The sequence below is a fragment of the Alternaria arbusti genome (assembly GCF_024043155.1).
Source record: "Alternaria arbusti strain BMP 1465 chromosome Unknown scaffold_3, whole genome shotgun sequence".
NCBI classification, from domain to species: Eukaryota; Fungi; Ascomycota; class Dothideomycetes; order Pleosporales; family Pleosporaceae; genus Alternaria; species Alternaria arbusti.
In genome coordinates this window covers 1,113,480-1,136,554 of record NW_026249943.1, presented here as the reverse complement: position 1 = coordinate 1,136,554, position 23,075 = coordinate 1,113,480, and the positions used below count along the sequence as shown (strand labels likewise).

The 23,075-nt window shown below is 52.9% G+C and overlaps 9 protein-coding genes across 9 annotated transcripts; 6 read left to right on the top strand and 3 right to left on the bottom strand.

Moving 5' to 3' along the window:
- Nucleotides 1–2,561: 2,561 nt before the first annotated feature.
- Nucleotides 2,562–3,656, top strand: J4E86_003019 (uncharacterized protein; the record flags this gene model as incomplete). Its single annotated transcript, XM_051443575.1, has 2 exons — nt 2,562–2,802; nt 2,851–3,656. 2 exons carry the CDS (start codon nt 2,562–2,564, stop codon nt 3,654–3,656), a joined length of 1,047 nt encoding a protein of 348 aa, XP_051305070.1.
- A 555-nt stretch (nt 3,657–4,211) lies between these two features.
- J4E86_003018 (uncharacterized protein) lies at nt 4,212–4,794 on the top strand (the record flags this gene model as incomplete). The annotated part of the gene is made up of 3 exons (XM_051443574.1): nt 4,212–4,357; nt 4,512–4,617; nt 4,717–4,794. The coding sequence occupies 3 exons, from the start codon at nt 4,212–4,214 to the stop codon at nt 4,792–4,794; spliced, it is 330 nt and encodes a 109-aa protein (XP_051305069.1).
- A 516-nt stretch (nt 4,795–5,310) lies between these two features.
- J4E86_003017 (uncharacterized protein) lies at nt 5,311–7,419 on the bottom strand (the record flags this gene model as incomplete). The annotated part of the gene is made up of 2 exons (XM_051443573.1): nt 5,311–6,909; nt 6,958–7,419. The coding sequence occupies 2 exons, from the start codon at nt 7,417–7,419 to the stop codon at nt 5,311–5,313; spliced, it is 2,061 nt and encodes a 686-aa protein (XP_051305068.1).
- Nucleotides 7,420–8,386: 967 nt separating this feature from the next.
- Nucleotides 8,387–8,718, top strand: J4E86_003016 (uncharacterized protein; the record flags this gene model as incomplete). Its single annotated transcript, XM_051443572.1, has 2 exons — nt 8,387–8,599; nt 8,653–8,718. 2 exons carry the CDS (start codon nt 8,387–8,389, stop codon nt 8,716–8,718), a joined length of 279 nt encoding a protein of 92 aa, XP_051305067.1.
- A 25-nt stretch (nt 8,719–8,743) lies between these two features.
- Nucleotides 8,744–12,881, top strand: J4E86_003015 (uncharacterized protein; the record flags this gene model as incomplete). Its single annotated transcript, XM_051443571.1, has 4 exons — nt 8,744–10,570; nt 10,621–10,903; nt 11,586–11,661; nt 12,257–12,881. 4 exons carry the CDS (start codon nt 8,744–8,746, stop codon nt 12,879–12,881), a joined length of 2,811 nt encoding a protein of 936 aa, XP_051305066.1.
- An 832-nt stretch (nt 12,882–13,713) lies between these two features.
- On the top strand, nt 13,714–14,440 carry J4E86_003014 (uncharacterized protein; the record flags this gene model as incomplete). The annotated part of the gene is made up of 2 exons (XM_051443570.1): nt 13,714–13,760; nt 13,810–14,440. 2 exons carry the CDS (start codon nt 13,714–13,716, stop codon nt 14,438–14,440), a joined length of 678 nt encoding a protein of 225 aa, XP_051305065.1.
- A 548-nt stretch (nt 14,441–14,988) lies between these two features.
- J4E86_003013 (uncharacterized protein) lies at nt 14,989–16,521 on the bottom strand (the record flags this gene model as incomplete). Its single annotated transcript, XM_051443569.1, has 8 exons — nt 14,989–15,112; nt 15,170–15,783; nt 15,831–15,856; nt 15,908–16,052; nt 16,113–16,135; nt 16,189–16,268; nt 16,319–16,353; nt 16,417–16,521. 8 exons carry the CDS (start codon nt 16,519–16,521, stop codon nt 14,989–14,991), a joined length of 1,152 nt encoding a protein of 383 aa, XP_051305064.1.
- Nucleotides 16,522–19,605: 3,084 nt separating this feature from the next.
- Nucleotides 19,606–20,479, bottom strand: J4E86_003012 (uncharacterized protein; the record flags this gene model as incomplete). Its single annotated transcript, XM_051443568.1, has 3 exons — nt 19,606–20,226; nt 20,313–20,405; nt 20,453–20,479. The coding sequence occupies 3 exons, from the start codon at nt 20,477–20,479 to the stop codon at nt 19,606–19,608; spliced, it is 741 nt and encodes a 246-aa protein (XP_051305063.1).
- Nucleotides 20,480–20,661: 182 nt separating this feature from the next.
- OCT1 (Mitochondrial intermediate peptidase) lies at nt 20,662–23,043 on the top strand (the record flags this gene model as incomplete). Its single annotated transcript, XM_051443567.1, has 1 exon — nt 20,662–23,043. One exon carries the CDS (start codon nt 20,662–20,664, stop codon nt 23,041–23,043), a length of 2,382 nt encoding a protein of 793 aa, XP_051305062.1.
- Nucleotides 23,044–23,075: the final 32 nt, after the last annotated feature.

Genomic DNA, 23,075 nt, shown 5'->3' with positions numbered 1-23,075 from the left:
GTTTGGACGATCCGCGCTCTTGCAGCGCCCGATGCTCCTCGGCAAATACGCATAGGGCCTGGAGGACAGGTTGAGAGCGCAGGGCAAGTGCGACTGGTGGCGGAACTGGCTCATGAAGAGTGGAGAAAAGTGGCCATAATCGCGCTTTGAAGTATTCCAGTGCTCTTCGCTCATTGAATGCCAGGTGAATGCTATTGAGCGAACGCTCGATGGATAGCTGTGGGAGGCATTCGGGCACCGTTTTAGCAGGTCGCTTCTTCCATCTGAGTAGTAACTTGTCGTAGCTGCAGTCTTCCGCGTTTGCGGAAAGGAGGCATCGTCGACATGTGGGCTTCTGGAGGTCGCATTTGACTCGTCTTTGCTTGCAAGGCCAGCACGACCCTTCAACCGTCCGTCGACGTTTTGGCGGACTGTTGCCAGAGGATTCCGGACGCGACATCTGTCTGCATGACGTGATAATGGTCGCGAGCTCAGAGTAAGAGTGACGAGGTTGCGAAAGGGGAGTGCCAGCCGATATCAGATGGCTGATGCGAATGCCCGACTGATGCGAATCTGCCCTCAGTATTGATGCATGAAGGGACAAAGATCGAAAAGGGCGAGACGCGTCGAGGCCTCCGCTGATCGGGGGCTCCGATTGCCGCACGCCAAGACCATTATTCCCGCTAGAGCCGTGGCCTCGCCGCTCCACCAAAGCATCTCTCTCTCCAGCAATGCGATAACGACGTCTGATGGAATATTTGTCACTGTTGAGCGTTATGGCGGTAAGGGGTCAGGGACGTTTATGCTAACACTTGGAGCGAACAAACAATCAAGCACCGTGTCAAGGCTCATGCTTTTGTGGGCCGAAGAAGCCCTGGAGGCGATAGGAACGGTACATGAAGCTCAACAACCTTTGAACCCTAGACTTCAACTTCTCCAACCCTTTGCTGGGCTGTTCTGCCATCGAATCTCATGGGCGCCTGACCTCCGAGCGTCGGATCATCCAACACTTTGGTTCCAAACGATGTCAGGCTGCACTGAACGTCAATAGCTTTGCTTGTTACCGTGCAACACGTTGGTACGGTAATGGTACCTGCATTAAAGCGGAACCGCGCAAGGTCAGCAGAAGTACCTGCAAGACCCTCGCTCTTTACACCTTCTGTATGCGCGTCGATGCGCATTCTGAACACTACTCTCAACATTGACGTCCTGAAAAGCAATAGACACCGACACGGGGTGGCAGATGCTGGGTTTACTACCATGAACAAGCCCTTTGTTGAATTAGCAGAACTCGAGGGTAATCCAGTTGCATGAGGAAGTGTTCAGTTACTGCCAAATACCTACAGGGCTGAGCATTTTAAAGGTCATGTGCTCGTGGTGGCTCCGGCTCTCCACAGCAGCGGCTGCACGATTACACTAGTGTTGTCGATCACTTGGCTCAGCTCTTCTACAAGCGGTCGATGGACTGGAGGCTGACCGGATTGCCTCAATCACTAACATCACCGTTCGCTAGCGGAAAGCGTCAGTGGCTCTTGTATCGCTATCTTGTGGCAATACCCGAAGGCAGCTCGAAATCGCATTGCGCGCCATGCCACGACACCTGGGCATGCAAGCGAATCCCAGCTGATGGTACTAGCTTGTGTAGCTGAAGAACAAATACACTGCTTAGTCGTTGCACGAGTTCCCGTATGTGGGACCGCAAGGCAAGTGGCGTATTCTTCTTCGCGGATGATGGGCTCAGGTCCCGGATCACCATGCGGAGAGTATTGAGTTTTGACATGCCAAGCGAACACGCGAGATCTGGACAAGCCACCATGCATCTTCACGAGAAAACACGAGGCTATCGTGGCTTCGTAGAATTCTGGACAACGGATACCGACGCTAGCGGCACCGGAGAATCGCAAAGCGGTATGCTGCTTTTCGGCAGGGTGCTCTTCCGCACTCACGTATTGGTGGCATTCACGCAGGATGCTGTGACTGTACTGTCGATATTCCGCTCTAAGCTGTACTTGCTTGTCGAATGGCGAGTGTTTCGACTCACACTCTTTGAATCAGGCACATGTCTGTAACAGCTAGACCGTTCGCAAATGCGCCCCTTCGCAAGCTTGGCACCTTTTTTCTAGGCGGGGACTGCTAGACTGCGCTGACTTCCTACACTGACGGGATCTACCTGTCTCAAAGGGTCATTAGTCTAGGCTCGGCCCTGCATATCGCTGTCATGACCATCACTTGGTAGCTGTTTGGCTGGCTTCCCTCAACCGTATCGCCTTAAAGCGGCTGGCTTAACCCAGGGCTACAGGGATAGATTACTATTTCGGGGACCGAGCTGTATCCCTCTACTCAATGTGGCTTGCTGTGGTCTCAACTGAACGGCGTCTTGGTTCCATGCGGGACTGTGATCGGCGAGAATGGAAGGCCTGGGACTTGGTAAACCGTTGCTGTTAGGAGACAGTCGGGGAATATAAGGATGTTCCAAACATCTTGTCTTTTTGTTCCTCATCAGCTCACAGTTGCTCCTCTTACACTGTCTTATAATTTATTGTTCATAATCTTCTCGGTCGTTACTTACCTCAGCTGCCATGATGGTCCCTACTAAATCACTGGCGTTGCCACTCATCGCTCTATGCTCGATAGCATCATCAACTCCATTGGAACCGCGTCATGCCGCACCCGGCCTTATTGATGGGATTCTCAATGGTGTTCTCTCAGGCATCGAACAACTCATTGCGGACGTTCTGTCTGGTAAAAAGTCACCCATCGACAACACCAAGACGAACAAGCCGTTGACCTGCTCATTGTTGAGTGTTGACAAATGTTGCGTTTGTGAGTTACGACAATCCTCCTTAATCGTCTATGGCCTAACAGATATAGGGTACGATGTCTCTGCCGAGCTTACCAAGCTATTTGTTGGGGCCGATAAACAATGCAACGACAATGCTCGTGCTGCAGTCCGTATGGGCTTCCACGATGCTGGGTCTTGGGATAAGAATGCTCTCAACGGTGGTGCCGATGGATCGCTACTCATGGAGTTCGGCGAGCATGAAAGACCCGAAAACAACGGTCTTCAGAGCATTCGCCTAAAACTTCGAGATGTACAATCCAAGTACAAGGTCGGATACGCTGATCTCGTCCAATATGCGCACAATCACGCAACAATCTCGTGTCCGAAGGGGCCCCGCGTACTTACATTCGTTGGCCGCAAGGATGCGACCAAGGCCGCGCCCAAAGGACTTCTACCTGACGTTCATCAAGACGCCGACAAATTGATCGCCATCTTCAAGGACAAGGGTTTCTCGCCCCACGATCTCGCAGCACTCGTAGGCGCCCACGCAACAGCCAAGCAACGATTCGTGGACGTCCGTCCAGAGGTCGTCGACAAGCCACTCGATACGACCCCCGGTGTCTGGGACGTCGAATTCTACAACGATACTCTTAACAATCCCTCCGGTGGCAGTGCTGATCAGAAGGTCTTCGTCCTCCCAAGCGACAAGGTGCTATCGACACATCCCAAGATCGCCGATGAGTGGAAGTCGTTTGTTGGTAACCAGGTCCATTGGAACCTGGACTATGCGAAGGCTTACATCAGGATGAGTCTTCTGGGTGTAGAGAAGAGAGATCTGATGAAGTTGGTGGACTGCACGAGGACACTGCCCGTTAGTAGGCCCTCATTTCCTTAGTGTACATGATTTACAATACCCTTACGCGCATCGCGATTTAATTCAATAATTACTATAACGAGATGTCTCCGCGTCATATGCATGTTTGGCATGTGCGAGTGTATTTGACGTATCGACCAGGTAAGAGCTCGGAAGCCCTGGATGGCCCCTTCAGGGACCGCATCTGGAGAGGGTCGCTGAAGACGGAGTTGGATAGCGGCAATAATCGTGACTCAGAACCATCGAAAGGGGAGAACTTAGACGAAGCAACTGGTGCAACCCTTTTCAGTTATCACACTTGGCAAAAACTTTGTTGTGTCGAGATGCGATGAATGAATCGCGGTGCATGGTCTACCAGATAAAGCCAGGCGGGGTGGCTGACATAAGCGTGAGGCAGGCAAGGGTCCAGGTCAGGCGAGTCGAGCTTGCTTGTTTGTAGTGCGGAGAGCAGGTAGCTCACAAACGTCACGGCCGGCACACGAGCGTCACCACCACCACGCTCCACCCACACGCTCACAATCTGCGACCAGATTCCGAGACACGATACGAGCGACGTAAAAGATAGCAAAGGACACAATGGCAACTCAATTCTTGAGGGCGGCGGCTCGCGCCGGCGTTCGAGCGCCCATGGCTGCTTCCCGCGGATTCCAGACAAGCGCTGTACTGAGGCAGGACACTGTTGTTGCGCCAGTGAAGAAGCCCGTTGGTGCTTTCAGGGGAGGGTGAGTGCTCATTTCGCAATTGCATTCTATTGAACTGGTTTGGACGGCTATACAGCCACGGAAGACTGTCACATGCCATCAGGCAGGCACGACGGCGAATGTCATCTACTAGAATGGCAAACAAGGCTGAAATTTTATGGCTAACACACGACAGATTGTTCGGCTTCCTTCTCGGTGCTACCGCATCCGGCGCAGGCATGTACTACTATGTCATTGACGAATACCGCGTATCGAACCAGCTCTTAACCGAGGACATCTACGTACGTCATTCCTACCTGCGTCCCTTGCGCATAAGCTCGATCGCAAGAACAATACATCGGGACTGTACAAGTGAAGCAGGCCTTGACTAACGAAACCAGGCTCTCCAATCCGCCGTCCAACGGATAGAAGGCTACGTTCGCACCCTCGAGGACAAAGTCGATGCGAAGAAGCGATAAATCACCCATCACACACCTATCAAGCGACGATTACGCGGCCGAACGTGCGGAGCGCGCCGAATGGGGATATGCACGGGCTGAGCAGGCAGTACAAAACGATGGACCAGTGGGATGGAACACGCATGTACACTACGAGATTGGACTCTTCTCCGTCATTACGAAAGCTGATACTCATCGAGTAACTACCTTATACCAAATATATTTTAGGCTGTTCATGGTGGTATTTTGGGACCTGATGATAATATTGTGACAGGCGCCCTTCACCTAAACTTGACATGCGGACTTGAATCGTGGCCTCTCTGAAACTCTGTCTAACTACGAGATAATTGCTTCACCGTTTAGGAAGGTCGTATTTGCAATTAATTGAATGCGTAACTACACGCGCTTTCGTGTGCATTTTAGTCTATTATTTAACACATCATTATGTGAGATCTATCCACGAAACCAAAATTAACGCCGTTCATGCCATTTACCATCAGATGCCCCCACTTGTCCTATCCGACTCAAATCGTCGCTTCACAACAGCGTAAGCGGCGCGATCCACTCGCACTTCGGTGGTGTGACGGGTATGTCTTCGTCATCGTTGAATCGCCCGAGCTGAGCAACACGTTTGTAGATCTCCTCTAGAATCCTACCCTGCTCGCCCTCATACTCTTCTGGTTTGCCCTCCTTGTAACGGTCCTTGGGATCGATGGGCTTGCCATCTGGTGTAACACCTTCAACATGGGGGCGCGGTGCTGAGCTAGTCTGTGCTATTGAAGCCGGCTGAGAGGTAGCCTGGACGGGGGCGGGAGGGTTACCAGGCTGGCTCTGTGTCTGGGTGGTGAACGGAGAAGGTGAAGGCGTGGAGTCTGCTGGCGCGGCAGATGTTTGAGGCTTGAGGAAGGGGTTGGCAGCTGCCGGCTGCGTTGCGTTGTTTTGAGGCTGTTGGGTGCCGAAAGGTGACGGTTTGCTTAGTTGACCGAAGGCCGGAGCTTGAGACGCTGCGGCGCCACCGAAAGGGTTTGCCTGTGCAGGTGCAGGTACAGGTGCTTGTGTAGACGGCTGCTGAGGCTGACCGAACGGATTCGGCTTCTGCGTCTGTTGAGCTTGCTGGCTAAACGGTGAAGGTTGAGCTGGTTGCTGGGCTGCTTGACTGAATGGTGAAGACTGGCTTGGTTGCTGTGCTTTGTGGCCGAAGGGAGATGGACCTGACGAGGCTTGCTGACTAAATGGTGACGCGCCAGACGAAGCTTGCTGGCTGAAAGGAGAAGCATTGGCACCTGGTTGAGCCGCCTGTCCAAATCCACTCTGTCCAAAACCTGGTTTACTGAATGGGCTTGGCTTTTGTCCAAGAGCGTTTGCTTGGCCGAAACCCGACGCCGCACCTGGTGCTGATGGCTGGCCGAAAGCAGATCCAGAGCTTTGGCCCATACTGCTGGCCTGTCCGAATGCGCTTCCTGCACCAGGAGCTGATGGCTGGCCGAAAGCAGATCCAGAACCTTGACCCATACTGCTGGCCTGTCCGAATGCACTTCCTGCGCCCGGCATGGACGGTTGGCCGAATCCTGAGGCACCAAAAGCAGGCTTCCCAAACGCACTCCCACCACCACCCAATGCTGACGGTTGGCCGAAGGGGGATGGTTTCTGGCCTAAAGCAGAAGCTGCACCAAAGGGCGACGTCTGGCCTGGAGTTGATGCTTGTCCGCCACCCAACGCTGAAGATTGGCCAAAAGGTGATGGTTTCTGACCTAAACCAGAGGCTGCACCGAAGGCCGATGCTGTCTGACCTGGATTTGAAGGTTGACCGAACGCGGACGCTGTCTGTGCTGGTTGACCGAAGGCCGGTTTGCCGAATCCTGGTGTAGAAGCCTGCCCGAACGCGGATGGTTGAGATGAAGCTGCAGCAGTCTGGAACGGATTCGCTGGTGCTTTCATGAAAGGATTCGCAGCATTATTAGAGGACCCAGTCGGGTTGCTTGCTGATCCGCTTGCTGCAGTGCCCTTGGCGATGTCGATGCGGTTGGGATGAACGTTGGCACCCTCTGCGACATAGTTGATAGCACCTGTGATATCATCCAAAATCGCCTTTACTTGCTGCTGCATCTTCTCGCTCAGTGCTCCCTCTTCTTGTTGCTACAGACCGTTAGTTATCAAGAACCCAGCGCCGAACTTCAGACTTACCGCTGTAGGCTCATTGCCCGCCGCTCGTAATGTGTAGTACCGGGATCGAAGCTCCTCTGGACTGATCTCGACAGGCCCCTCGATGAGCTGCCGTGGAGCATCTTTTCCTGGACCGTAGCATGAAAGCGGATAGATCGGGCGCTCTTTGGCGAGATCGATCTGAATAGCGTCCTTGTCTAAGCTGAAGGTCGATGATTTTTGATCACGGTTTCCACCAAATGAGTTAGTCCCGCTGTTATCACTTGGGCGATAGCGGTCGCCGTTAAAAGCACCGAAGCGGTTGGAACTTCCGCCGAAGCCGCCTCCACCTCCGCCTCCGCCTCGAGCTGCATCTCGCGAACTTCCAGGGTGCTCGAATTTGCAGGAATCTGCTTCGCGTGAGACAGTTGTCTGTAAAGGATAGCGGATGAGCTTACCACCGAATTTACATGCATTCCGCTGGTAGAAGCCACAGACAGTCATGTCGCCTTGTTTGTCGTGATAGTCTCCTTGTCTAGGGTCAAAGTTTGGGTTTCGTAGTTGACTGGGTAATATTAGCAACGGTGAGATTTTACTTGTGTTGTCAACTTGTGGAGGTCAATGAAAGAGGCAGTCGCGGCTGGAGTGAACGGAAACTGCGAAGGTTCCAAGGTTCAGGCGGACGGACGCGACGCGCTAGTAATCAACGCGAACAAAGCACGTCAACTAAGAAAAAGACTGAACAGGCCTGCAGCCTACATCGACGTGAAAACCTACAAGATAGGTAACCTAGCGTCGATGTAGGCTCTAGACCTGTTCAGCTCTTTTCTTGCATAAGGTGAAAGCGCCAAATTTTGCCCAGGTCGTTGCGATTCACACAGCAGTGAAACGCCGTTAAAATCCATTACTTGTAGTTACCTCTGCCCATCGCAATGCACTCTCGGTGTTCCCGGCCCTCTGCCCGTCTCTGCCCATATCGACCGATGCATGTGGCACTGGGAATGCTCGTCGCCAAATCGCGCTAAGCAATCAGCGTAGACAGTATCGAAGTAGAGTAGAAAGAGTTGACGAGACGAAATTAAGCACCTACCGTAGCACGGCAGCTGGTGTGTTATAGCTGCTTGTCGAAAAGGGTGAATCTCCTTGTGCGTCTGGGTGTTGATGCTTGCCTCTGTGATGGTGTTCACCGTTGTCGAGGACAGAGCGATGAACGCTAGGCCATTTCGGCTTTAGCGTCACATTTCGATCAGTCCGGTCGGACCTTCCACGTACGCGATCATCGTCTGTCTACGCCTCGCGCATTAATGCATCCAGCGCCATGTACTCCCAAGCGCACTACTTCATACCAGTGTCAATTCACAGAGTGAAAGCCAGGACGCATCGCAGACACTTGCGCCTTCCTGAATGCTAGTCTAGTGTTCGCGCAGTCCCCCTTCGACCATTCCGAATACAACTTGGCATGACGGCGTAGATGCACGCTTTCTCTATTCTTACTATCGGAATCTTCGTCGCAGGGTACTCGACCGCCCGTTGGGATCTTGTGACGCGCGTCTACGAACTAGGTATCTTTGCCTGGGATCACGGCGTTGTGACACGGACTGCTAAGGGTTTCTGTCTGCTGTCCCTACTGTTCTTCCTCTTCATACTACCGGTTGTGCGCATCGCGACACAAGAGACAGACCTGGTCAGTATGAGCCTTGATCGCACTTCCGGGTCCTTACTAACAGCATCAAACAGCATCCCCGACTCGCAGGCACCGGCATCTCTGCGCGCGAGCAGCTCAAACGTCGCGGTTCCTTCTAGTCTAGCGGGGTAGCAGGATGATGACATGGTCACACACAATGGGTTGATGCGCGTATTCTGGCCGTCAGACGCTCCAAAGGATTCTGTGCCGGGTGTTCTGGTGGGGTTCAGAAACTCGGAGTCAGATGTCTTTGTGGTAGCTGTGCTTCAAGAAGTCGAGTTGCGTCAAGTCGAGAACGCGCTGCTTGTCGGAACCTTGCTGCGACACAGCCCACACGATGTCCAGGAACTACTTCAACGATGCGGACACTCTTCTATGCGCGCCTTGGGCTACGTCAACCCCAAGAGCCCAGTCGAACAGCCTGATACCGACCTCATCGTAGTTCATACCGACCCCTCGTTCCGCTTTCCGCGCCTTCATTATCCTCACGAACCGCTCGTGGCTATGCAAGTCATCGTATACGACCGACCGCACCCAACGCGTATGCAATACCTCTCGCTCAAGCCTATCACGCTCGCATTAGGAGACAAAACAAGGGTCGCGGAATGGGATGTAGCTTTCGAGGAGCTGGAGAAAGCAGAAGAGAAGGAGCGCAGAAGGAAGGCACATCTCGTTGAGAAGCTCAAGCTGCACACGGTCATTGCACACCCGCGCACTCAAAAGGAGCTGGCGTTGCCGATGCTCATCGAGCAGGTGAACTGTTCGCACGAATTGAACGCCCTATTGCAGAAGAACATCGGCATGATAGGCAAGCGCATGAAGCGAGCCTTGAGTGTCAGTGAGCGGGTCGTCGAGTCTGCAAACGATCTCTGGGACTACATATGGCTTGTCCTCCATTATGCGTTCAGAGTCTGGATATGGCCGGTAGCCGCGCAACTCTTCATTTTCGGGCTGATTACACATCGCATAATGGGAGAGGCAGTCCTTCAGCTTCTACATTGGCGGCCAGGTTCTTCCGACTCGCCAGCTCTGAAGGACATCTCCGCAACAGCGCAACAGATCGACATACGATTACAACAGTCTTGTTACTGGCCCATTCAGTATCTCACTTTACGAAGGCGGAAAGTCAACTGGGAATCCATCACTAACAGTCATCCTGAGTATATCCGGTTCTACAATAGTCTGTGGCTAGTTGCCAACGATGTCATAATGGGCATTGCTGTCGGAACGTTCATCATCGAGAACGCTTCGTTCGTGGCTGCTCAGGTCGATACCATATTCAGTACCTGGTCGGTCGACGGTCTGCGGCGCATGATATCATGGCTTATGGGATGGCCCGGAGGCTTGAAGTTGAACACTGAACTGGCTGCGTTCCTGGGCGACCTTTTTCTTTGGGTCATTGATTACTGGGCGGGATGCATATCACTTCTGCGGCCACACCTACCTGCGCTGATCCAGATCATTGGCTTTTCCGCTTTCGCTGGCGCCACTATGCCCATCTCAATCTTCTCGGACCTCGTTTCGCTGCTGACGCTGCACATCTACTCGTTTTACGTCGCGTCTGCTCGCATCTTTCATTGGCAGCTTACGATAATCATATCCCTCTTCCACCTTTTCCGTGGAAAGAAGCGCAACATCCTCCGCAACCGAATCGACTCATGCGACTACGACTTGGACCAGCTATTGCTCGGCACAATTCTTTTCACACTGCAGTTCTTCTTACTGCCAACTGTGTTCGTCTTCTACTTGACGTTTGCGAGCGCACGCATTGCTGTCATCGGACTGAAAGCTGCGCTGGAGATGGGGCTTGCCTGTCTCAATCACTTCCCGCTCTTTGCAGTCATGCTACGACTGAAGGATCCTGGAAGACTACCTGGAGGAATCTGTTTCGAGCTACAAGACACGACCGATCTTACCTCTAGCACGACAAGCGAGACAGGCTCACCGCCGACGGCCTATGTGTTGCTGAAGGTAAGTCGAACTGCTCTATCCTGTGATATACGAGAACTCATACTACGCAGTCGATCCCGCTGTCACTACGTGCGATGTTCCAACCCTATTTCGACCTTGGCGATCGCATACGCAAGCACTACTTCTCGCCTAGCGTCTTATTGTATCTCGTGTCAGGGCAGTTTGTCCCACCGATTCACCGCCGCAACTTATACAGCTTGCAATATAGCATGCTCCCCGCCAAGAGAGCAAGTATAGGCGAGCTGTGGAAGAAGCTGACAGAAAGGAGTGCCACGCCATCACACGGGCCTAACGGGTACGCTGCGATGCCATTCAGGAAGGACATACTTAACGGTAAAAGTAGAAAAGTCACATGAAACTTCAAGTCATCTGTATCTGTCTTATGTCTCTATTTCCTCATGCCTCTGCGTGTCTTCTGCATTCCTCTGTTATGTCTTAGCTGCGGCCGCGTGTTGTTGTTCTACGAGAGACATACGTCACCCGCTCTCACATGCCATTTTCACCTTCACCTCCTAACCCAAATCGAAAAAAAGAGGGCAAAAAAGAATCAACTCAACCCCCACCCAGCATCTGCTGACCGACGCCCACTCCGAATCGAACGGCGCGCCCTCCTGAGTTCAGCCCTTTGTGTGACAAATCCTTCTCTTATGTGTTTTTTCCCATTACCAGAGTCACTTTTGGTTTTGATGGACATGTTGTCTGTTTTTTCTCTAGGTTTTTCTAATCCGTGCAATGCACTCTATGTACCCGTCAGGAGCCCACCCGAGTCCGCCAAGTGGAGGAGAGTTGATGGTGGATGGGGTAACGTTGGGGTTTATATCTTCAGGTAAAGGTGGGTCTTGTGGGTGGTGGTACTGGGTGGGCTCAGGTGAGAGGGCTTGCATGCAAGGTGGCGGGGCTAGGTAGACGACAGGCTGGGTGGAGGGCGAGGTGAAGGTGAGTCTCAGAGCCGGTGTGGCGTGTGCGAAGAGGTTGCGTCCGTATCTGAACTGTTTGGGATTTTGCTAACCTCAAGATGTTGGTGAGGAGTATAGTTGGTTCTCACATGGTGATGACGACATGGCAAAGGTCCACGCAAGCGAATGTGAGCGGTGAGGAAGAGGTACAACATGGTGAGGTTGATCAGTTAAAGTTGCAAACTGCCATGTCACATCCAGGTGGGTGGCCGCATCGTCTGAGGCAGGTACGATGATGGCAAGATGTGTCTGCATGTTCAGGAAGTCGCGACTAGACTCGCGGCACGTGGTTGTCCCTCGCCCAGTATCCACATCCTACATAATATCGTACCATGCTAACGCCTTTTGCTTCCGCCTTGCCTTAAGATCTAGCGGCAGCAGAAGAAATTTGTTTGCTTGACCGCTTCCGTCGCCATTCTTGCGGGTTCTCTCACTCCATCCCCAAAAGCCTCCACACCCATCAGAGCTCTAGTCCTGCATTTCGGCCTTCGCTTTGATTGCGGCTTGCCATAGACGCAGATCTGTTCACAGCCAAGTTCCTCGTATAGCTGCAACTTTACGACAAGCTCTTCCTCACCTCTCCCCACAACACCACCCGCGATTCAAGACCGCCAGGACGATAGTGCTCACGATGGAGTCACAAACCGCTGCAGAAGCTGCGAAAGTCAGCACCATAAGGCAAGTGATCTTTTGTAACCGTCAATCGCCGATGCTGACATGAACAATCTAGCTTCAACCCGGCTTCCTTCTTGACTGTGCGCGTCGGTCCTGAAGGTTCTCAAGAAGACTTCCTACTCCACGAAGGCATCCTGAGCGTACGCTCCGAGTTCTTTCGCCGCGCAATGAATGGCAACTGGTCTGAGAAGAAGGATCGACTTGTCAAACTACCTAAGGACGACCCCAAGATCTTTGCCCTCTACGTCAATCTCATCTATATGGGCGTGTTGTACAATGAACCAGACGCTTCCAAGATGACGCCTGTCAAGTTCCAAGCACATACCTTATCGACCGTCAAGTTCTACATCCTCGCCGAGAAACTGCAAGACAAGCAAGCTAAGAATGCCGCCTTGCAGACTCTCCACCCCAAAACTACAGGAAATTTGTTTGCCGACAGACTACCCAACGCCGAGATCGTCGAGTTCATGTACAAGAACACGTTGAAAGGCAGCCCTGGACGACGCCTCATGGTCGACATTTGGAATGATGACAACACTAAGTGCATTCTCGAGCAATCGGAAGTCGTATGCAAGGAATTCTTCATCGATCTCGCCCATTCGCTTCATGCTTGTCGTCCTGCACGTATGCGGAACGTTGCATTTAGCTCGTCTTTCACTGTGTATCAAGAACAACTTTGAGTCTTACTCTGGGATTGCCATTACCGACTTGCACCGGATGATCGTGGAGTTTGTGGTCAGCGGAATGAATGAAATCGGACGACGGCTCTTCTATGATAGCTTGGAAATAGTCGTATTAAGGTATAGAGACATGTAGCACAGGTAGCCAGCCAAAATAACGCGGCAAATCTACAGCGCTTGCAGGAATCAACATTCGCTTGTCAACTGATCCATTGCGTCATAATCTCCAAAATCCTACGAGACCCAAATCCCACAGAGAATGCTCGTCCTCTGATTTCGAACCCCCGCTCTCCTACATGACACCGTACTTGAACTTTCGTTTTGTTCCCACCTGTCAGTGTACCACTGTCTTATGGCGGCAGCGTCCACCTAGGGAGTATCTGTAAACATGGCAGCAGTATGTCTCTATGGGTTTACATTACAAATGCTGCGTTGATTCTCTGGTCATCCTCCAGTTTGAACATCGGGTGCTTCGCTAGCTGCACCACCTCATACAAGGGAAAAGCTGAACAGGTCTGCAGACTACATAGACATAAGTACATGCAAAGTGGGTGTATCAACATCGATGTAGACCCCAGGGTGTTCACTTTTCCCTAGGTTGACGGAGCACCATCATCTAAGGCTAGCTGTAGGCGGTCGCTCACCGCGCGCAGACACCGATGATGTCACTCGAATTCACCAGTCACCGCACCAGATTTGGACAAACGAACTTACCGCTTCGGGGTCTTCTTTTCGCTTACACCTACTTCAAACCTTTCGCTTTCCACATGCCCTTCGCCATCTCGCACTTCCCCGACACCAATCAGGTAACTCTGCCATCATCGTAGCGGCCATGGCGACTCCAAAGGCCACTCGAGGAGACGTGAAGAAAGCAATGAGGTGAGTATTGAAGGGCAGAAACATTATCATCAAAGACTAACTATTGCAGCTTCGACCCGTCCAAGCTCATCACAATCGTCGTGGGCAGAGAGCCACACCAGCAGCGCTTCTCCATACCTGAAGGAATCATCTGCGCACGTTCTGAGTTCTTTAAACGTGCTCTAAACGGAAACTGGGCGGAGAGCGAAGGACGCATTGTCAGATTCCCAGAGGACAATCCGGAGATCTTCGGCATCTACATGAATCTAGTGTACACCGGTCTTGTTCTCACGGACACTCTTGAAAGTCCAAAGACCGTTACTACCATCTGCGACGAATTCGACGTGCTCGGCAATCTTTACGTGCTTTGTGAGAAGCTGCAAGACAGGGCAGCAAAAAACTCCGCCGTCGAAAGTCTGCTCGAGGTTTCCATGGGAAAATACGAGAACAAGTATACCTGTCCACGAACCGATACCATCGTGCTCGTATACCGGGGAACATGCGCGGGCAGTCTCGGTCGTCGCCTTATGGTAGATCTGTGGCGCAAGATCTCTGTGGACTTTTTGATCAAGTGTAGTGATGAACTGCCCAAAGAGTTCCTTGCTGACCTTGCCATCTCCATGAAAACTCAACTGGAGGGGCACAAAATCAAAGGCACCTGGCCTCTGAACAAGAACACATGTATGGAAAGGGAGGCCTGAGATCTCAGCGACACGCTCGAGATCCATTAGCGACTTCAGGCAATGTTGGGACACCTTCGGAGAAACAGCATGAAGGGGTATGAGCATCGGTAGCGGTCTTGTAGCTACAGGTCTAAAGTCGGCTCCAACGTAACTTATGATGCATGTGCGCACATCCAAGTAGCACACTGTATCACGTACAACTACGAAGACAACCCCGATACACACGTTACAGTGACTCCTCTTTGTATTCACAGACCTGAGATAGCAACAGACCGAATGACATTAACAACTAACCCCCTCATCCAAACACCATAGAAAGTCCAAGTCTCATACATCGTAAATCGCAGACCCTCAAGCAACAGGATCCCAACCACCGCTCAAGGCTTTTTCAATCGACACAAGCCGCCGAGAAAATATGCAAAGAACAACGACAACAACAAATTACCTCCTTGCAATCCATGTAAAAGGAAAGAAGGCACGATCCCCAAACCCCCAATGAATGAATAACGCCAAGAGCTAAATCATATGCATACGTGCCAGCTAATACTGGCTGTTCCAAAAGTGTATTATAATATTCCCGATGAAAAGGTGGATTCGTCGTCGTCAGAGGGAGGCTGCGGCCAGTGGTCGGGCTTGGGTATTGTGCTGCCGGCTTCGCCGTCGTTAGGTTTGCGACCCCATACTACGTAGCTAGTAGATGTTAGCATCCGCCTCGTCATATTGTGACATGTTCAACGTGCGACTTACAAGTTGTAATAGGCGTGCACACTCTCGTCTGCAAGCGAGTTCCTCACATGCGCGAGGTAGACTTCGACCTCTGCTGGTGTCCAGCCCAAGCCGGTGACAAAATATTCAATAGTCCATCCGTGCAAACCGACGAGCATGTTCCACATGCAGAACTTGCCGTACATGTTGGACTTGTTTTCTTTCGGCCATGGATTCACGGGTAAAGCGAAGACCTCCTCGTGCACATCCACGAATCCAGCTTCTCGGTACCACCTCTTGAGTTTATCCGCGATGCGTAACGGCCGGCCCAGGATGTGCGCGGCCTCGTCCTGCAGATTTGACCATTCAAGCAGCGGGTAACTTTCCGGCATGCCTTCGGCACACTGGAGTTTGGAAAATATCTCCTGCGACTCCATCCATCCACCAGGTTTTAGATTGTTGAAGCCCTTTTGTATGATTTCTCGGAAGTCTGTGAAGATGCCGTGCATGAAGCGTGTGTGGACGTAGTCGTAGGTATAGGGTTGCTTTTCGGGGAACCACCAAGATGTCTTGAGGATGTTGTCCAGCCAGAAGTCGACGTTGTTGGGCAGTCTGTCTTTCTTGGGTTGGATCGCGGATAAGTCGATGCCTTCGACCTGGTGTCTGGTTAGCGTGGCCATGAAGAGAGCATTGCATCGCGTACCCGCCAATGTTTTGGAGCCTTCTTTGCTGTTGCTTGTCAGTCGTGTTTCCACAAGGAGCTATAGACACAGCACATACCCATGGCGATGCACCATTGTCCGGTGCCACAGCCAATGTCCAGCATCCTCGACGATCTCTTTGTGTTCAGCGGCGCGAAGTAGTGTTTTCCTTGCAGAAGTCCTGTTATAATGTGATGCTCCCATTCCAGGCGATATATCTCGAGCTGGGGGTATGCGAGTCAGCGATAGGGCGAATGGCGAATATGGGTTCTAGCAGCGCGTACCTCATCGTTGGGGAATGGGTAGGCTGGAGTCAATTAGCGAGAGTCAGGTGAAGAGTCGTCCCGTGGGAATGCGTACCTCCAGCATGGAAGCCATGGTAAGTTCGGCCGTACTTCTTCTCGACGCCATACATGCTTGGCGTGAGGCTTTGCACCTCGCTGCGATGTGTGAGCGCATGGAATATACGAAGGGAGAGGAGGAGAGGTACAAGTCGTTGAGTTCTCCATCTGAGGGTGCATCCGACTACATATCGCGATTAGTTTGGAGTCCTTGGTACGTATGTAGTGGGGAGAGCAGGCGGCATACATCAGCTGGGTCGGCCGTCGAGTGTGTGAAGTCGGTGAGATTGGTGGCACTGGACAGCGGCCGCAGCTTGGTCTTGCGCACGCGGTCAGTCGCAGAGGTGGCCATGATGTCTTGGGGATGCGCTACGGTGCGCTACAGGACTCGCCCCGAGTCGTGTCGAGGAAGAGGCGAAACCCAGCGGAATGGATAATGTCGTTCCCAAGGCCCTGGCCTTGGAGGGCGCGCCGACAGCGAAAGCGCCGACGGGAGCGCTAGGGGGCCAGTCAACCCCGCAGTCCTCGCAACCTCGACCGCCCTGTCTGCTGCCAGCTGTTGCAAAGACCCACAGCCACGACCGACGTGTCGAATGACACCGACAGCTTTACGCCTCATCCTGCCAGTACCGAGTGCGTGGCTTTGGACATGCGTCACTCCTTCCGAGAGATTGGGCCACCAGCTCACCGACCATCCCCCGGGTGCACACCATCAACACGCCCGTCAATGTCTCAATGCCACCATTGTTGTCTTCTTCCTTTGCTTCTCGGACGCTAACACGACCTAAGCCCCGGCTCCTGACCCAATTCTGGGAATGAGACCTGATCTGCCTTGCTCTGCTGTGTGTTTGAGGCACAGTTCTCTAGCGTACACAAAGGACTCTCCCAAACGGCTTCCTACCTGCGGCTATCGGAATTCCAAATGCTTCCCTGCCATTGTCTCTATCATGGTTTTCGTCTTCGTCTGGCTCAGCCACTCGTAGCTCGGCGTTTCCGGCGCCTTGGCCGCGTGAGCTGCATTGGAAGGAATGCGTCGGGCGCATCAACCAATGTATCGGATCCGGGGAAGGCCGTGTCAAATCATGCCATTCTGACCAAACTGGCGGTTTACCTGCCACTGCGGCCTGGACCGTTGGGCCGTTGGGGAGAAACGTTCGCAAAGCTGACAGAATCCGTGCCGACCCTCACTAGTATCCCAGCGATGTATATGCAAGGTCTGGCTGTTGAGAAGTGCATCATGTCGGGATACTTGCTGCAAGGAGAACTCGCCGAGGTATTGGAATTCTGCCACTTTCACAAGAGAGGCCTGGTCAGCATGCAATGCAATCACCAAGTCTGTTGGAGTCGCAGATAGGCGTGGTGGTGGATACAAGAATCAGCAAGGAGACGACCGCTTTCGTACGACCACTCAAACCGTAATGCGCATGTTGTGGGGATGCGTAGTATGTGGCAGTCGTTGCGGGCTTTGAAAGCGTCCCGCCTAGCATCATCCAACGGCGTCCCCTGCTATGCCATACACCGTTCGGCGACCATGCATCAAAGCGCTGAGCTGTCATGCATGTGCACCTTGAACAAGTAGGCCAGGCATGGTAGTCTGTGGTGTAGGGTCGTAAGTAGCGCGCTTGGCGGATTTGCTAAGAGTTTTCTATCAGATGTGGGCAATGTTGACTTGTTTATATCGAGCAAGGGTGATGAATTTTCAGTAACGTCACTGGTAAGTCGCCTATAGATGGCTCTCGCGATTTCCGTGAGCGCCTCCAAGGAACGGAACTCGTTCGCAGTGAAGAGGAGGTAGACGTGTGTCGTAGCAGACAGGCAATTGTGACTGCTGTCTGGAGAGCGTTGTTGCGCTGTCGCTCTTACCCTGCAAGTGCAAGGCGAGATTGGCTCTTTACACTCTCGAAATGGGAAGTCGCGTGGTTTAAGACGTAATTACCCTAGTATATTCTCCAATGTCGTCGCATCTCAGGCGGATCCAAAGACAATGAGATTGTCACCACGGGAGACCGAATGCTGGCCAAAACCGCAGCGACGACAATCCTACTACAATAGATCTTGCACCTAAGTCACCTTTACCTATTCCCGTGTCATTACTTCCTGCAATAGCCTCACCCCAGATAAAGTGGCACTCAGACTATTGTGCCAGTATATATTATGTACGGCAAGTTACCAACAGTCTGAACGTCTACATAACTCTCGAGAGTTCAAGAACATCAGCCAACAGTTCAGCGAGTTCGGCAAGCGGGACATCACGATGACAGTATCGCGAACTCACAGCGCGGCAAGAAAAGGCGCACGAAAAGCTAAACGGTGAGATTGATGCTGCTCCTAATATCCGGCTTCGTACTGATCCATGCTCCAGTCTCGGGCACAAACTCGCGAACATTCAGTTCGGCAAGGAGAAGACCAACTTTGCAGTTCACGAGGACTTGCTCTGCTCGAGTTCGAGATATTTCAAGATGGAGGTACAAACTTCTCGCAAACCCGTTGAAGGTGACTGTTCAGTCTGCACCGAAGACATCGCCGGCTTCACAGAGATTTCATACTGCAAGGCATGCGGTCAGAACTTCCACACGAAATGCATCGATGATTGGCTGCAGCGGGAACGAACTTGTCCGTTATGCCGCCTCGAATGACCACCGTCACTTCAGTCGATGAGAGTGACAGATCTGTATACGAACTGGTCCGACTCCTACTTCGCCCGGTACATGCAGTGGCTGTACACTGGTGGTATCACGTCGAGAAAAGATTCACTCACGGAACTTCTCAACGCCTGGTCGATGGCAATATCTTTCGAAGATTCCGATTACTTCTTGGCCGCCGGTCGGGCCGTTATCGAGATCTCTTCAGCCTCTCAGGTGACAATTCCTTGCCGCAATATCGTCAGCTGGTACGAACCCCACGTGCGATCGGGACCAAGAAAGCGCAAATTCATGGTTGACCTATGCGCCGCCAGACCAAGCCTGGTGAAGCTGGAATCGGGATTACCCGTGCAATTCCTTCTCGACCTCACACAGAAGTTGCTATCAACTCGGCCAATCGAAGGAGTGGACTTACATGAAGCTCTGGCTGAGCATCTGTCGCTCAGCGAAGAAGGGCAGGAGGTTTCTGAAGATTGAGTCATCTGCGGTCAGTTGGTTATGTGAATGGTATCTACGAAACGGGGAATATGGTGAAAGGAGTATGAGATTGGTTGAAAGGTACGCGATATACGGAAGCAGTTACTGGATGGACGTGGCCATGATATGATCGCGCTGGAAGGATTCAGAAGACGGCACTGTCCTCAAGTTGGGCAAATCAACTGCATGAGAGATAAATAGGGAGCAGAACAAAAGAAAATGCAAATCACATTGCGTGAAGATGGTCTTCCCACCTATGCCCCGCTACTAATAATGTACAGGTACTCGTGCCATGGAAGCTTTTGCTAAGGTATTATTTACCGGCCCTTCTTGACCCATCCCTCAAGATTCTCGCGTGTATCAGCCAGCTTGCCCTCGACCATACCAACAGTTCCCTGCGCATGTGCCTTTCCAGTCTCGATGAATTGCGAGATCCTGTTCTTCATCCGGAGATGGGTATCCGCCAGCACGGGGTATTTCTCTTCGTAGGTCCAGATGAGGTCTCCGACGTTCTTGGTGGTGATGGGCAGCACGAACTTTGCAGCGGTGATGCCGACAGCGACGGGGACGGAGGTTCGAAGGAGGATGTTGCGGTTGCGCGTGACGATGGAACCGGCCATGGAGGAGACGAGGACGTAGAGAGCGCCTGGGAGAACCTTCTCGCCGGATTCCCTCGGTGGGGCTAATGAGCGGATGGTGCTTGTGAAGGAGTGCTCGAGACGGAGCGTCTCGGTGAGCGCGTTGTCGACGGCTTTCTCGCCGCGGACAGCCTGCTCGTACAGAGCCATGCGCGCACGGCCGATCTGGACTGCGAGGCGGTCGGTCGGTGTCGGTCGGTAGGTAGACTCTGGAGATAAAGAGTTCGACGGTTCTGTCAGGGCGGGAGCGGTAGGCGCTGTGGTATCGACGGGCATGTCATCGTAGATAGGTTTGCGGTTCTACTTTTACGTTAGTATTACGATTGATAAGGGGAATAAAGGGCCCAAGAAAGCTTCGTCGAGTGTTTGAGGGCAGTCCAACATACAAAGTGGTCGGCAGGTCGCTCCTCTGCGTATACGGTCCGTGGTGCGAAGATTGCTGCGGCGGAGAGGGCGGCCATGGCGGGGACAGCGGCGCGCTATGCGATGTCAATAAACAGTCTGTCATCTCCTGCGGGCTACTCACCTGCCGTAACAGCGGTCTGAAAGCCATGTCGAGCGTGGGGCAGGCGCAATGGGTTGAGTCTGGTAATGTCCAACTGGTGATGTTGAGCTCAGAAGACGCGGAAACGGCCGTGCGAGCGCCGCAAGATTCCCGCCCGTCCTCGGCTTAGCTATGACATCGTTCGTCTCGTCCGACATCTGCCAGCCCACCCTTCACCCGTGCAACCCAATATGCTCAAGCGCCTCGCTCGCCCAAAGCAGTCGCCATGGGTCTGCCAACAATGCCTGCGCTCCTCCCAACGCCAACGACGCTTCAACTCTACATTCGCCGCCGCCGCCAAAGCACGCGACACTGCGCCGCCCAACGCTCTGTACGGCCTGTCTGCCAGCGGGAAGACAGATGACGACGCCCTGCGCAAGGTTTTCGACAATGCATCCTTCTGGAATGACTTCAAGCGCGCATCGCAAAAGGGAAAACCCACGGGAATAATAGGGAACCAATACCTCACCCACCCCCAGGGTTTCGTCGACTTCGTTACCGTAACAATGCAACGCTGCAATGCCGTGGTGCAGAAGGTGGCGGCCGCGCAGTCGACGGAGGACTTCAAGCACATGGTCAAAGACCTGGACAAGCTCAGCGATCTACTATGTCGGGTGATAGACTTGGCCGACTTTGTAAGAGGCACGCATCCGGATCGCAAGTTCCAGATGATGGCGATGAAGGCCTACCAGACGGTGTTCCAGTACATGAACCAGCTGAACACCACGCCGGTACTGCACGACCAGCTGAAGAAGGCGTCGGAGATATCCGAGGTGTACGACACATGGAGCGAGGAGGAGCGTATCGTTGCGCGGATATTGATGGAGGATTTCTCAAGATTTGGCATCGGACTAGACGACAAGACAAGGGAGCGGCTCGTAGATCTGAGCGGCGAGATTGCAGACGTAGGGAACGAGTTTGTGGAAGGCATGGCGCCAGAGAAACGGGACTTGAGGTTCAAGTCGTCGAAGCTGAGAGGGCTGGACCCAAACCTCGCAAAGGCGCTGACGAAATGGGGCGAGACCAAGATCTCTACCATGCATTCCGAATCGCAAGCGGTTTTACGATTCGTAGACGACGCAGATGTACGGCAAGAGACGTACCAGGCTGTCCGGACAGCCAACAAACCAAGCATCGCGAGATTAGAAAAGCTATTGAAACTGCGAGTGGAATTGGCCCAAACCTCAGGCTACGAGACATTTGCGCACATGACGCTGGAGAATAAGATGGCACGAACACCGGAAGCGGTCAACACGTTTTTAAAGGCACTGTATGAGGACAGCCGGCCGGCTGTTCTCGCTGATCTAGAAGAGTTGATGGAGTTGAAGAGAGGCGACGCCCACCAGGACAATTTCCCCGATCGCATCAACGCCTGGGATAAATTCTATTACACACAGAAGATGCTAGCCTCTATGGAGAGCCACTACAGGCAGCGAACGCCCGACTCTTTATCTGCATACTTCTCCGTTGGTACTGTGCTACAGGGTATATCACGACTCTTCGACCGTCTCTACGGCGTTCGATTTGTACCTAAGGAGACCCAACCAGGAGAAGTATGGGACGATGGTGTCCGCCGGTTAGACGTCATCTCCGACACAGAAGGCCACATCGCAGTCCTATACTGCGACTTATACTCACGACCCGGCAAGACTCCGAACCCAGCGCACTTCACCCTCCGCTGCAGCCGCGAGATCCTACCTTCAGAAATGGAAGAAATGGCCCACATGCCGCACCGCTTCTCCTCGCCCATCGAAGCCGCCACAGACGGCATGCCAGTATCCTACAACGCCGAACGAAACAGCTACTTCCAACTCCCCACGATAGCACTAATCTGCGACTTTAGCAAAGCCTCGCATTCTCGCCCGACCCTCCTCAACATCCACGACGTGCGCACCCTCTTCCACGAAATGGGTCACGCATTGCACTCCATCCTCGGTCGCACCGCCCTACAAAACGTCTCCGGCACCCGATGCGCAACCGACATCGCCGAGCTACCCTCGGTGCTAATGGAGCACTTCGCATTCTGCCCCCACGTCCTCGGTCTCTACGCCCGGCACTGGGAAACCGATGCGCCGGTCCCCATGGCTGCGGTCGAAGCCCGGCTTGCTATCGATAACAGAAACCAGTACTCAGAACTCGAAAGCCAGATCTTGCTCTGCATGCTCGACCAAGTGTACCATTCCCCCATTGCCGCCGACCCCAATTTCAACTCCACAAAGGTTTACCACGACGTCTATAATAAATACGCTTCTGTCCCTGAGCCTGCTGGAACGGCTTGGCAGGGTTTCTTTGGCCATTTGTTCGGATACGGGGCCACGTATTATTCTTACCTCTTTGACCGTGCGCTGGCGGCGAAGATCTGGAAAGACGTGTTTCAGCATAATGGCCAGGAAGGTAGTTTGGATAGGGAAAATGGCGAGCTTTATAAGAACGAGGTGCTTAAGTGGGGTGGAGGTAGAGATGGATGGCAGTGCTTGGCTGGTGTTCTCAAGGATGAGAGGTTAGCTAAGGGAGGCGAGGAGGCTATGGCCGAGGTGGGGAAATGGGGGATTAGGGAGGCGAGGGGGAAATGAAGTGGTGATCGAGGTCATGATTTATATACGTT